Below are 16,038 nucleotides of genomic sequence, written 5' to 3'. Positions count from 1 at the left end.
TTTGACATATTATTTACCGAATTAATTTCATCATGAAACTAATGTATAAATATGTTAAAATATCCGCGTGTATTTTATTGTTCAGTATATTGTAACAGCCTTATCGTGTTTAGAACCTCATTTCCATATAAGAAAAAAAAAACCTAACTGAAAACATGTTTCACCAAAACTTTCACAGAAACGGTTAACAAACGTGCACTATATACATCTATTTTACATTCATCAAAGAGACTGTCGTGAATTCTCTGCCATTGTAACATGTAAACTACTAACAGAGCAGTTTCAACATGACTGAAATGACATTTTCTTATTTAGAATACCGGTATCTGTTAGTCCAATGTGTGTCTGGTTATCTTAATATTTGTAAAGTATTTATTTGTTTTATACGTAATGAGCCATTATTCAATATCCATTAAATACAAAACCTGTTTTACTTAACTACTCCACTAGAGCACAATGATGTATTAATCATCGGCTACTGGATGTCAATCATTTGGTAATTCTAACATACAGTCGATGAGGAAACCGGCCTTGGTGGTGTCATGGTTAAGCCATCGGACATAAGGCTGGTAGGTACAGGGTTCGCACGCAGCCCGGTACCGGCTCCCACCTAGAGTGAGTTTTAACGACTCAATGGGTAGGCAAGACCACTACACCATCGTTTCTCTCACTAACAACTAACCCACTGTCCTGGACAGACAGCCCAGAATGCTGCCCAGGACAGCGTGCTTGAACCTTAATTGGACATAAGCACGAAAATAAGTTGAAATGAAATGAGGAAAGCTGCTACAGTTTTCTATTAAAGGAATACTGTCACAGATTTAAGGACCTTATTTCTCTAAAAATGGATAATAAATAGAAATTACATTAATTGTTGGAAAGCAAATCTAGCTATTGCATCACATTAACTGAACCATGATGAAGTGAAATCCATGTTAACCCTCTCGACAATTTTAGTTTTTGAATTATGGACCATTGCCATAATTCAGTTATTTTTTTACAAAATATCATTTATAAATGAAGTATGATGGTTATGAAAATGGTTGAATAAAGTACATTTAGGGACAAATCAAATTATTTTTGTTCAGGTACTATTTGTTAGACCATTAAATAGGTCAGTGGTCTGTGACAATATGCCTTTAACACCCAGGGATCTTTTATATACATTTATACACTGGCTGGGACCGTAAAAAATTTTTTAAATCCCAGAATGGGTCCACCGAGGGGGTACGATTCTACGACCAAATCACCACAGGTGAGCGCCCTTTAGAGAAAACAAAACCCATAAAACAAAACCATCCCCCAAAACGAACAATAAATCCAAAACTAAAACCATAAACAAAGAAAGCATCGTGTTTCGCATGCCTCAAGATACTGGTAGTGAGGCGATATGACATCTTTGAAAGGCTAACTAATATTTCTATATACTAGTATGTACATGTTGGTATGTTATTTGGTCATTATAATAAGAAAGAAAAAAAAAGAAACTCAACTTACTTAAAATCATCGAGATTATATTTCACGATGGCCCAAGCACCAGTATATATAAATGGAATGCCTGTAAATAAAATTTAAGACGTAATTCGTAAGGATAAAATATACAATACAATAGTTATAACTTTCTGTCATCAGTAGAGACGCGTAGGACCTTGAGGCGGGAGGGTGCAGGGGCGGTGGAGAACCCGAGGCAGAACGGGGAACCAGAACCCCCATTTGAGGACACAAATGTACGTTTTGGGTCATACTATATATGAATAAAGATAAAAATCTGGTCTGTTCCCCCATTATAGACTGTGTACCCCTCCACTGGAGCTTGTGCCCCACAATCCAGATATTGTTCCTACGGTCCTGCATGAATTAATAATGAATTTAAAAGGATTCACACTTAAGAGACAAACGTGCTGAGCTCTTAATAAGTGGGTATACATGTAGTACAATTTTATTGTTGCTTACTTTTAACTTAATGTATCGTTTGTCCTGGCACTCAAAACAGAGAAACACACACACTGATCAATGTTATATTTATCATGTATAGATAAAACAAAATGTTAAGACAATCGAGATGGAAAAACTTACAGATTAAATATCCTAAAGTTTGAACTGTACAACACAGCCTTCTTCGGGAAAATTTAGATATAAATACACCAATAACGTAAGTTTGTTTGTTTAACGACATCACTAGATCACATTGATTAATTAATCATCGGCTATCGGATTTCAAATATTTGGTAATTCTGACTGGTAGTCATCAGAGAAAACCTGCAACATTTTTTTTACATTTGCAGCAAGGGATATTTTATGTGCATTTGCCTACAGACAGTTGTGGTGTACTGGTTGGAACTAATAACATAAATGACTGTTTTTGTTATTGCTTTAATAAATTAAACAGCAGGGACCGGTTGTTCAGTCGGCAGTTAGTTTAACCAGTGGCTAACAGAAATTTTTAAAACCAAGGACTGAATCAATAAAAATAATAATTGAAAACGTGATGTTGAAACTTGATTTATAACAATCAAAGGTATCCGTACATAATCAAATCTAAAGGGTTTTTTTTCGTATTTGTGCAAATATATAAATTTAAAAGAACGATATCAGACTAACCCAGCGTTAATTCAACTATGCTTTGAACAATTGGACCCTGGACTTCTTTTAGGCCAAACAAAATACATTTCTGGGCTCTGGTCAGCGCGCGCGTCGATTTGGACCCTCGCGTGTCAATTTTTTTTTTTTAATTTGCCGCGGTATGTCGTCTATTTTTGTAGGAGTAACCTATGGATTGTACACACACACACACACACACACACACACACACACACACACACACCGTGCTACCCTTTAGGAATATATTTAGGGTGCCAAGGCAAAGGAGGGGCACCATGACCATTAAGGATGGACAAAGGCAGATTAGGAGGACATAAAAAAACCCTTTAAATATACCCACCTTTTAAGTGCAATCCATGCTTTAAAAAAAGAAAGAAAAAACCCCCATCAATTCTAGAACTTTGGTCTGTCCAGAGACCGATTGTTTCTTGAAGCCTTAAATAAGATATATAATATGTAACCCACTAATACTTACCCCATCCTATTATCAAGTAGTACCACAGTCGGATCTTATCGGCCGAGTACGCCCACACAATAATGGTGAAAAGGTAGAGCCCTTCAACAAACATCCAGAAGAAATTAGTTCCGTGGAGGTAGTTGTACAGCGCAACCATTAACTTGCATATCCACTGAAAACACAGAAGCAATGATTATTATTAACATGCACACAACATATTAAAGGTAATGAGTATGTTGTGTAATGACACCCCAGCACGTTTTAAACTACGGCTATTTGGTGTCTAATGTTGTTTTGACATTAGGTCTACGGAATAGCAGCAATGGAACATTTATATACACCTTCCCATAGACAGGACAGCATCAGTTGTAGGGTATTAACTGGGACATAAAAAACACAACTGAAATGCATATATACATTGTGTGTGTGTGTGTGTGTGTGTGTGTGTGTGTGTGTGTGTGTGTGTGTGTGTGTGTGTGTGTGTGTGTGTGTGCGCGCGTGTGTGTATCCATGTGTGTATGCGCGCGCGCGCGCGCGCGTGTGTGTGTGTGTGTGTGTGTGTGTGTGTGTACATACATACATACATACATACATAGCTAGGTCCATCAAGAATGACAACCATGGCACATGAAACGGCCATCTACAACTGAGGTTATGATAATCCTACCCCACCCCAACCAACCAACCATTAAAAAATCCATCCCAAATACCCCCCCCCCCCAAAAAAAAAAAAAAAAAAAAGAAGAAGAGAAAATAATAGTAATAATAATAATAATAATAATAATAATAACCCAAAACCAAACAAACAAAAACGGTATTAGGTGCTGAATGCGGGAGATGGACAATTTATTTATTTTTTGATGTTTTAAATGTTATTTAGAATGGCGTGAATATATATATAATAGAATAGCAAAACATTTATTAATTTCAAGTGCTCTCTTGTTTTCAACAATATCGCCATATGATACTTTAATTTAGTCTGGTATATTCCAAAGTATACACCCACAGCAGAGTCATTAGAACTGAGCACAAAAGTGTTTGGTAACCAGATGTTTACAGTAAATTGTTTGATCGTTTGAACCAAGTTTGAAACAAATATTAAAAAAAAAAACCATTAAGTTACTCAGTGGCCAATCTCAAACATTTAATGTAACTTCTTACATTTCAGAAATTATTTGCTAATACCAGTCGCGTGTTCAGGAATTTAACAGGGGCAGGGGTATGTGTCTAGACTGAGGCGACCAGAGTTTATAGTGTGATGTCGAGTCATGCTCCCCCGGAAAATATACTAGAAAAAAATCTTGAACGGGAGATGGGGTGGGGATGGATGGGGTGGAGTAGTGGCGTTTCGTACCCCTAAACCCTCCCCTTGCACACGCCCCTGATTACATGCACTTTGACTATTTAATATTGAATAACATGACGGTTTTCTAACAAAAGCCACACCAGTGTGTCTGAACTGAACATGACGTGTGTGGTAAATGTGACGACGTTGTTGCCAACAGGAATTAAAATTAATCACGCGATACCATCTCTTAAGTTGTTATTCTTCGCATGAATGCGACACAGACAAAATTCTTGCGTCGTGGTATTACTGACTCAACTGATGTGCAGCCACCACTGTATATTTAATGACCGACGCGTCATAACATTTGCCAAACCGCATGTAAAGTTGAAATTATTCCTATTGTGTCTTATTAACCGTTGTCAGAAGGAATATATTAGTGTAGGTATATGTACACCGGTGCCCTCGTTGGTTTTACAGATAATTGTTTCCTCTGGGCCATAATGAACAGCAAATGGTCGGGTTAATGAAGAAACGCTCAGGGTTAGCACCTGTGAGTCTGCCTTTGAGTAGATTTTATAACCACGAGACAAGGAAACTGTTCTCAAGTTAATATAGACAAGGACAATGTTCTGTAGTTAATATCTGGGGATAAGGAAATACAATCATAACGTAACGTAACTTGACGTAACGTGACGTTACATTACGTTACGTTATGTAGGCAAGCGTACTGCGATTTCCGTTTTTAAAAAAACCCACGCTTCAACGCGTATTTCGTTTTAATGCATGTCTTGAACTAATAACGCGACAACCGCCCACTTCTGATACCATGTGTGGCGTAACGTGACTAACATAACGTAACGCAATAAAACGTTCACTCGACTGGCAGTACACGTGAGACCTGCACGTGCATCACGCCTTATGTTAACAACAATAAAGAGATGGTGCACCACACTACGGTACAGTGACGATATCGGATGTTTGTAATGGTAAAATATACAACACTACGGTACAGTGACGAGATCGGATGTTTGTAACGGTAAAGTGTACAACACTACGGTACAGTGGCAAGATAGGATGTTTGTAACGGTAAAGTATACAACACTACGGTACAGTGGCGAGATCGGATGTTTGTAATGGTAAAATATACAACACCACGGTACAGTGACGAGATCGAATGTTTGTGAAAGTTAAGTGCACCACACAACGGAACATTGATGTAACCGTATGTCGAGACCGGATGCTTGTGTAAGTCAGGCTTAAAGGGACATTCCTGAGTTTGCTGCAATTTGTATAATGTTATCGACAAACAGAGACGTCTTGACGACTGTAATTGCATATCAAATATATTATTCTGCATAAAATATTAGTAGCTGTATATTAAACGTGTTTCTGATCGTTCTAATATTGGTACTAGGTTGAATTTCATTTTATTTTCTAAAAATGATTTGAAGACAAAATCCAGTTTGGGCTTCTTACAAATATTAAGACGACCAGAAACACATTGAATATACAGACACTGATATTCTAAACAAGAAAATATATTTAATATGTAAGTTTAATCGTAGAAATATTTTATTAGTCAAAAACATCTTACAATGCAGCAAACTCGGGAATGTCCCTTTAAGCTATGCAATAAGATACCGAGGATACGTTCCTCAAATAGCGTTAACTCACGTGCGAGAAATTATTTTCCACTTTATAAAGTGTCAAGAAGTGTGTGTGCTAGTTAAGTGAGTTAGCGTGTAACGTACCGCTGATGTTTGCGGAAGTCAAGCGTTGCGCACCGACGGCAGTGTTAATGTCGGATATGTCTCAACTGGCGGGCGTTCCTTGAACGATGACGGCGATAACATATGTCTGCGATACGACACCGTACAACTGGACGATGGCCGTAACAATGGCAGGTGTCCACGCAATTCATTTATTTATTTTAACTGATTAAACTGGTGCGTGAATTGATGTAAACAGGTGGTGTGGGGTTTTTTTTTAACGCACAGGATGAAAATAGCCTGATGTGAATGAACAGTTAATAATAATTATAGACATAGTTTGATCGGGTTTCTAAGTGTGCAATGTAGGCAAGCATACAGTGTGATTTCCGTCCACAGACCTACGCTTCCACACGTCTTTCGTTTTAATACATGTCTTACACTAATAACACGACAACCGCCCACTTCTTAAACCATATGTTCTTTTCGACAATGACATTAAATCCTGTCTACTGACGTGCGATGTGTTGTAATTAGTATGATTAGTATTAATCACAAATATGCGTCATGTACTTCAGTGATAAAGCGCTTGTTTTGTGTACCATAGGAATTTGGATCGATATAGAAAAGCATAAACAATTTAGAATACCATTGAACAGAAACATGTGGATTCACTGATGAGCATAATCAGAAGAGGTGAGCCAAATTCGCCGGCTTCGACTCCCTGACCCCTCCCCAACCCCGCCTACATATAACTAAAAAGAAAGAAATGTTTTATTTAACCACACACTCAACACATTTTATTTACGGTTATATGGCGTCAGACATATGGTTAAGGACCACACAGATTTTGAGAGGAAACCCGCTGTCGCCACTACATGGGCTACTCTTTCCGATTAGCAGCAAAGGATCTTTTATTTGCGCTTCCCACAGGCAGGATAGCACAAACCATGGCCTTTGTTGAACCAGTTATGGATCACTGGTCGGTGCAAGTGGTTTACACCTACCCATTGAGCCTTGCGGAGCACTCACTCAGGGTTTGGAGTCAGTATCTGGATTAAAAATCCCATGCCTCGACTGGGATCCGAACTCATTACCTACCAGCCTGTAGACCGATGGCCTAACCACGACGCCAACGAGGCTGGTCTGACATATAACTAAGTGCATGTTTCGAAACATTCAAATAAAATGTTCACTTTAGTCATCGAATTATATTCCTGGCAACGAAAGAAAGAATTAATGTTTAACGATACCCCAGCACGAAAATACCCGTGACAAAAGCCGTGACGTACAATCATCGGCTATTGGATGCCAAACATTTGGTAATTGACAGTCGTAGAGAGCAAATCCACGACATTTTTTTTCCATTAGTAGCAAGGGATATTTTATATGCACTTTCCCAGATAGGAAAGGAAATACCACGGCCTTTTACCAGTTGTGATGCACTGGTTGGAACGAGAAAAAACAAATCAATTGAATGGATCCCCTGAGGTGGTTCGCTCCTACGACGCAAGCTAAATCCTCCCATTCCCACCCCTGACGTATAGAGTAACACCAGTAAAGGCCTCACCTCGAGGTCAGTGTTCCAGAGGTGCAGCATGGTGTTGTGTAGGATGGTCCACACCACGTTCCGGCACCCCCCCCCCCCCCCCCCCACACACACACACACACCCCGTGACGTACAGATTAACACCAGTAAAGGCCTCACCTCGAGGTCAGTTGTTCCAGAGGTGCAGCATGGTGTTGTGTAGGATGATCCACACCACGTTCCGCCCCCCCCCCCCCCGTGATTTACAGATTAACACCAGTAAAGGCCTCACCTCGAGGTCAGTGTTCCAGAGGTGCAGCATGGTGTTGTGTAGGATGATCCATACCACGTTCCGCAGGATGAACGTCAGGATCAGGTGGCTGTGGATGAGGTTCCGCAAACACCGCAGACTCCTGCAACCAACATGTTCTTATATTAACACGTTGGAACTATTTAATACCTGTGTAACGTTATGGTCCTAATTCGACAACATACTATTACTAACTGACGTGGTTCCATGCGTTTCAAATTGAGTGTTTTGAACATAACTATCCTTAAAAGGTATTTTATAGTAAGTACCATACAAAATACCGGCTTCGGCGGTGTCGTGGTTAAGCCATCAGACATGAGGCTGATAGGTACTGGGTTTGCAGCTCGGTACCGGCCCCCACCCAGAGCCAGTTTTAACGACTCAATGGGTAAGTGTAAGGCCACTACACTCTCTTTTATCTCACTAACCACTAACGATTAACAACTAACCCACTGTCCTGGACAGACAGCCCAGATAGCTGAGTTGTGTACCCAGGACAGCGTTGCTGAACCTTAATTGGAAAAAAGCACGAAAATAACGTTGAACTGAACAGAACTATACACATTGTAACAAGGGAACGCGTTCGGGAAATAAAAGACTTGCCAAACTCATGTCTTGTTGGTGCTCAGAATTTACAATGAGCCGTCTATTATGTCAGAAATGATTTCACATGTAAAATCATTGATTTCAAACAGATTTTGTGTGGAGATCAAACCTGAACCGCTCACGTGAAATGCAAAACTACTGTGAAGCATGAATCATTGTTGAACCGTCAACTATCGAGTCCAGATAATGTACTAGAACCAAATGATGTGGCAACGTTATTCGCCATGATTAGTTGATCAATTAATGATCCGATTAATTTACCTGAAGTAGAGAAATATAGCAAGAGCAACCAGCAGCGAAACCGTCGTGAGAATGAAGCCGACATTGTAGATAATCCTCACACCAAGGTCGGATTTCGAGGTCAGTGCCTGAGAAGGAAAGAAAAACATCAAATAAACCATATAAATCAAACCTGATCAAGTGGACATCATCACTTCTGTTCTGTCGCTGGTCCTAAAACGCGGACGGAACTTAGCCCAGTGGTAAAGGGTTAGCCGGATGCGCGGTAGGCCTAGGATCAATTCACATCGGTGGATCTTTGGAGAACAATTCTCTCATTCCAGCCAGAGCACCACGACTGGTATATCAAAGGCCATGGTATGTGCTATCATGTCTTTTGGATGGTGCATATAAAACATGCCTTGCTAATAATGGACAAATGAAGCGGGTTTCCTCTTTAAACTATTTGTCAAAATCTCAAAGCCAATGATTAATAAATCAATGTGCTGTAGTGTAGGTTAAACAAAACAAACTTGACCTGTAACTAGTCCTAAAATAGTTGTTCAAAGCAAGATTAAGGGAACCGTAGGTTAGTATAATATATTTCATTTGGATACGATTACATACGGGTTTCAAACGGATTTTAAAACACATTCACCTTGGGATGTGAATTTATATGGTATCAATATGGTAATATCTTAAAAGGCAAACTCATGGGAAACATTAATCATTCCCCCCCAAAATTTTTATGGCGATGTCTCAAATAATGTGCAAGTTAACGACAAAATAGCTGTAATACCCCAAAATATGTTTTTACATTGCATAAAAGCGACTGCCAGCGACTTTCAAATTATATTATAGGAATATAAAAGGTATCTAGAGGCAGAAATCAGAGACTGTATCGAGTGATAGCTAGTATTATTTCCAGCCTGCCGCAAGAACACCAGGAAGCGAACGCTCGCGGACTAGTTGACTGGTATACCATCATCTTCTATCACATCACATTCATCTAACGTTAAGCGTGAAAACCAGTCTAGCGATGTACCGCGAACGCTCATCCTCATGAATATGACTCATCTTACCTCCAAAAGAAGGTTGTTATTGTCTTGTAACGGCAAACAGTTGTGGTAGTCGGAGCGGTCCGCCCAGCTGCCGTTGGCGTGACACTGGCGTGTGGCGTTCTCTGAAATATAGACACGGTAATTACCGGAGGATCACGACACAATTAGCAAAGTCTGGGCTGGTGAAATTTCTAGAGTAACTCTAAATGTCCGACAGTCTATACTAATTGGTACGTATGTTATGGGTGTATACCACGACATCCAATAACACTGACGACAGTAGTAAAATATGTGGCTAACACTGCTACACGCAACGTTTCAGTCAACATATACACCAAGGTGACACCATTGTTATGAATACTACCATCCGTCACCATCAGCTACTCTCGATTCACTAATGTCAAAACCTATACTAGCTCTGCAACTTTCTTTTTGACCGACCGTTCAAAATTGCGCCCAATTTCCTCAACCAAATTTGGCGCACTTGTTCTCTTTGGCATAATTCTTGCTCCATTAAAAATTCCATAGCACCATCACCCACCCCCGCCTGCTACCGACCTTGGTCGGGCTGCTGGTGCTCCCTTGCACCTGCCAGTGCAGGCGGTCCCTCCTCGCCCCCCCCCCCCCCCCCGCCACCGCACCTTTCCTGTCCTAGACAGAGAGGCGTGCGCTACAACAGTTTGTTCTGAATGTGCACGTAAAGCCCTATGACCTGACCTGACCTGACCATCAGGGTTAAGATGTTCATTTGATATGTAACAAAAATTATCATCCTGTTTTTAAAAAGACCCCGTACATGTTTCAAGCATTATAATAGCTGGTACAGTGACACTGGTCTAAATTAAATTGCAGGAATTTATTAGTCAGATAAAACAATATTTATTGACAGTAAACACTGTCATATTTTTCACCAATGGCAAGATTGATAGCATTAAAGGGACAGACCCTAGTTTCAGCGCGTGAAAATTAACACTAAGTTTAGTTAATCTACAGACCTGTAACACATTTGGATAAAGTTACAATTGAGTGAAACATCAGTCTGTGGCTTTGAAATAGTGAAATACCCTCTAAAATAGACTGAAACTCGATTCCATAACTGTTACTTCTCAGACGCACGTGCTTTTTTAAACATATGAGAAATGCAGTGTGCGATATTAAAAACACCAGAATGACCAAAAACATTCGAATGTACAGAAATGAATCATTTAAACAATAAATTTTAAGTAAAGTATGATTTCAAAAGCGTCTCTAATAGTCAAAAATATGCCTTAGCGATTAAAAACTAGGATATGTCCCTTTAACTGTGGAATGAAATGTTGAGCGCAGTTGGACCCACTGAGATAATGTTTAGTGTACTGCTACCTTAAGGCAGTTTAATTGTGATGGGGTGGGTTTTGGAGTGATGTTTCCAGAAACCTTTAATGTGTTAATTTATTGAGGCATTATCTAACTGCACTAGTTAGCCATTTTAAAACAAAATTAATCGCCGATTCGTCTAAATATTATATATTGGACAAACACCGGAAATAAATAATGAGATATTTTCCAAGAACTCTGCATGCTTATTGTAAGGGTAGCAAGGATAGTTTGAAATGAGAGCAAGAGTAAATGTTTTGACAAAAACCGGCTGACTAAAATTGTTTCTTCAATTCACATTAAAACCAGTAGATACAAACACAAAAGCAGACGCTTTATAGTCCTTGTGATCACCAAAACTATTAAACAGGATTCTTCTTTAAATTATATTGATATTAAATGACTTTCTCTCAGGTCTCTTGTTGACGATTCATGGTCGAAACGTGTTTTCAATGAGGATCAATTCCAATTCAAACAAACGATTCCGCTTTTAAAAAAATCCACAAAAATTCTACTTGAACCGAATGATAATTTACGCGAAACCGTTTGTGAGATGATCGATAATTCAGTGTAAAAGGAGTTTATCTAAGCGTAGTCCTGGGTGTAAACCTGTGTTGTATATGAACCAAAGATCACGTCTCAACCCCCCCCCCCCACCCCCCACTCACCCCCCCCCACCCCCCACCCACCCACCCACCCCAAAAAATGAGACTCAGTCTCTGGTCAGACCAAAGTTTAAAACTTGATGCAGCGATGCGGCTCTCTCTCTCTCAAATAAAAAAGTTAACACGCGAAGGTCAAAATCGACGCGCGCGCTGACCAGAGATAAGAAATTTATTTTGTTTGGCCTTAGATAACTCTTATGACGTGTATCAGGATTTAACTTAATCGATAGAGAGCTCGACTGGAGTGCTTGGGTAGAAGGATCGAATCTCTTCGATAGACCCATTCTTTGATTGTTTTTTCCGTCCCAACCAGTGTTCTACAACTAGTATATGAAAGACCGTTGCATGTCCTGTCTTTGTAAAAGTGTATATAGAAGATCACTTGCTGTTAATGAAAAACAAAATGTAGCTAGTCCAGCGGGTAAGGGGGACAATCCTTCACTTTTTGGGGAAAGCATGAAACTTTGCAGGTGGGTAACACATCCCAATACAATTAATTTTCGATTAGGACCCATCTCAGAAAAGCCCCCTTGTGGCGGCCATCTTGGATTGTAATATGGCCACCATCCGGTGTATAGTTCCCTCAATATCTTCAATATTAGGGCAGGTACAGACATATTTTAAATGGCTACCCCATGTTTTCCTAGTCATAGAATCATACGAGACCATTTAAAGCAGCTGCCGTTAGTGGAATGCTCTCGATTTCTCTGGATCTTTTTGTGAATAAGTACATCCTAGCCTCATCTACACTATCCAATACGCATGTACGATCGTACAAAAGAACCACGAAATGCTCAAGCATAGTAATGAGATCATTGGTGACATCCTCAGGCTGCAATGGCAGCTTTACAAATGTTTCTGCTACCTCAGGGTAACTCTGCCACGTTTGCCATGCTGATTTGTTTTCCATGGTTTGAAAAGAAGGACACAGTGTCACACCCAGTGAAAGGATGAAAAAAGGACAGCGCTTTGGATTTAGCTGGACCAAGGTGAGCTGCAATTTCATGTATCGCAATCCATCAGAACTTCTGACCAGTTCCAAAGGCCAGCCACATTTCCTGGAGTCCAGTCGAATGGAAACAAGATGTTGCAATGACAGCAACATCTATATCAACACTTCGAATCATGACTTTTCCATGCCCACATTGGACAGCATCCCTGACGTGCAACATAATTCGGGTATCAGCCTCCTCCTGTGCACATGGCTTGAGTTCCTGAATGTTCATATCCTTGACAGAACAAACAACCGTTTGACCAGTGGTGGATATGATGACCTTGTCTTCGGAATTACATTTAGCACATTTGTAAGCTAGAAACTCAAACAGTTCTTTCTTGTTCTCATCATTGCGGAGAAAACCTGACCAATTGCCTGGTACTCTTGTATCCGAAGCAACACGTCGTCGTGTACCTTCACCTCGGCTTTCCCTAGTGTAAGCCTTGAGACTGTTGTCTAGATACACATCCCACACGAGGAGATGGTATTTCCCCCCTTGTTTAATGTTGCCTTTATCAGAAAGAGATCGTGGTGCAGGTTGGTTTTCGTGACGAAAGAATTCAGCAAGGTCCCCTTCTCGTCGTTGGCTTGCAATGTATAATCTGGAAAATAGTGCCTGGTCATTCTTCAATTCAGACACCTTTCCCATGATCTTACTTTTCTCCGTACCTGGTCTGCTGAACAGGGGCAATTTGTTCCGCGGAATTGTGGCATTGATAAATTTTTAATGTGTTCTGAGGCGATCCTCAATGTAAGAATCATATTGAGATTTCCCTAGGTCCTCTATTTTCCTGACTGTACTGATGACCTTTTCCGGCATTATAAGCTTTGAATTCAAATTCAGTAAGTCTTTGCTATCCTCTGTGAAAAGGTTGCCCATCTGTTCAATGGTCGTGACTAGTGAGCGTACATCATTGGCAAACTGCTCCTGGTTGTTTTTCGTCTGTTCGTGGTGCCGTCCGGGATCATTTGTTTTTGAACCGAACCCACTCTCAAATTCAGACACCATCCGTGCAATTTCAGGACCAGCTACCATCCACCTGCGCAATGCTCCAGGATGTTCCGTTAGGCCAACAGCTCCACCATCACCTTTAACCATGGCATTGACCTGTTCATGAGCTTGGTTCAGAGAAAGAGCAGAGAATGGTCGAGTCGTTTTCTTGGCTATTAAAGCACCTCTTTGAAATTCGGAATGAACATCAGGGCATTTGTCTTCTAATGGCACTGTATCACGAATATGGATGGGTAACCAGCGGGCATAGTTAGTATGGTCCAATGCGAAAAACCAGGGTGCCAACTGTGCCATTGATGCGGTGTATAAGCCAAAGTTGGACTGTCGAAGAGAGTGAACAAACTGCAGGATGGTGAGCTCGAAGCCAAGCACAGTTGACCAGTATTAAAACTGTGGGTGCCTCATTGACTCCAGTGGACACCACTCTGGGAAATCCATAGACTCGTTCTTATGACTTTCCGAGTGTTTGTATGCAAAATATGCTTTCTGCTGTAACATTTAGAGCAGCAGCCGTCACCTGATAAGCTCGCCTTATCTTCGTATGGTGAGATGCATGTAGAAAAGCTTCAGCTATTCCTGCACTAGCTATGTCAGCCTGGGTCAACGCATCTACCCATTCGCGTCCATCCAACAAGTCTCCAATTGTCTTAAGGGCAGCCATTTCAGTGTAGAGTCCGCCCAGCATCATTACGTACTTGTTCTCCCCAAACATTGAAGGATATTTCCACTGCACCTGTTTGGCAATCGCATAGAGTGGTTGGTCAAGGGTGAGAACTGGAGTTTGACCAGGATTGAGAAGACCTATTGCAGCTGCATTAGTCTTCATTATGTGAGTTATCATTGCCACAGTATTCGACTTCTCTCGGAATAATAGCAGCAGAGCTATTTCTGTTGTTGGCCTAGGTGATTCCCGATGGCTAGCTGCATCACAGGCAGCCCATGAAATCCAGTCATTGTCTCCAAGCTCATCATCTCCACATAGTTCCATCTGTTTTTCCAGCCAAGCCAGCCAAGCATTCTCTGATTTTCGGTCTTCCACCCAGCCATCGGTAGGTGGCTTCATAGGCCTAACTGAAGCAGGGACAAGGACATTCTTCGGCAAGAGTTGGGCTGGGGCAACTGTTGTGTAGGCTAGGGGGCAGCTGGGGAATTCGTTTGGCTTAACCTTTGTCTGAAAGAGATACTCTTCTATGCTCTTCCCCAGGATTGCCTTCGGTTGGATGCTGGCACAAAGAGTGGGCACTCCCATGGAATGAATCTTTGGCTGTAATAGCACTGGGATTGTGATCTATATCATCACCTTGTCCTGTGGTGAATACACCTTTACGTCATTGGGGAGGACAAACTACACCGTCCTTTTCGTATTATTGGCCTTCATAAATGATCTCATAGCATGAAAACATAGGGGTAGGAGTTGAAAGTGTTTTTGTATCTGCAATATTCTGAAAGATATGAAAGAAAATAGGGTTCAGACGGCGGCCATCTTGAAATTCATGATGGCGGACATTACAGGAAGTCATAAATGGTATCATATGATTCTATGACCACGAAAACATGGGGTAGTCATTAAAAATATGTCTGTACCTGCCCTAATATTGAAGATATTGAGAACAATATACACCGGATCGCGACCATATTGAGATCCAAGATGGCCGCCACCATGTGGCTATTTTGAGATGGGTCCTAATCGAAAATGGAAGGTACGGAGGTCTACTACGTGCAAAGTTTCATGCTTTCCCCACAAACTGAACGATTGGTTGTTATCTGGCTCTTAACCGCTGGACTAAGCTAATTCTCTTGAAAACTACGTGTCAGAATTACCAAATGTTTGACATCCAATAGCTGATAATAATCAATGTCCTCTTGTGGTATCGTTAAACGAAACTTTACTGTTTAAACCCCGGATGGAATGGAGTGGGACAGTCGATGATTTATTTACTTACCCATAATGCTGTATTATAAACAGTTTACAGTTCTGTTGATTCTTTAGGTTTGCATGAAACTGCATATAAACATATACACGAAACTGCGGCTTTAAACATTGATCTGGCTCTTTTCCTTTTTCCCTGTTGACGCGGAACGTAACTCAATGGTACAGCGCTCGCCAGATGCGCTGTCGATCTAGGATCGATCCCCTTCGATGGGCCCATTTGGCTATTTTTCGCTCCAGCCAGTGCTGGTATGTGCTATCCTGTCTGTTGGATGGTGCATATAAAAGACCCCTTGCTACTA

General features: G+C 40.8%; 1 protein-coding gene across 1 annotated transcript in view; it reads right to left on the bottom strand.

The window, feature by feature from the left end:
* Positions 1-16,038, bottom strand: part of LOC121381627 (corticotropin-releasing factor receptor 1-like) — a 154,855-nt gene that overhangs the window by 10,826 nt on the left and 127,991 nt on the right. The window contains exons 4-8 of the mRNA XM_041510963.1: positions 9,801-9,901; positions 8,761-8,867; positions 7,876-7,996; positions 3,077-3,230; positions 1,498-1,558 (exon numbers count right to left, since the gene is read on the bottom strand). Coding sequence (XP_041366897.1) covers positions 1,498-1,558; positions 3,077-3,230; positions 7,876-7,996; positions 8,761-8,867; positions 9,801-9,901 — 544 coding nt within the window. The remainder of the gene's footprint in view (positions 1-1,497; positions 1,559-3,076; positions 3,231-7,875; positions 7,997-8,760; positions 8,868-9,800; positions 9,902-16,038) is intronic.

Source organism: Gigantopelta aegis, chromosome 9, assembly GCF_016097555.1.
Source record: "Gigantopelta aegis isolate Gae_Host chromosome 9, Gae_host_genome, whole genome shotgun sequence".
NCBI lineage: Eukaryota > Metazoa > Mollusca > Gastropoda > Neomphalida > Peltospiridae > Gigantopelta > Gigantopelta aegis.
This window is presented reverse-complemented; position numbering and strand designations above follow the sequence as displayed.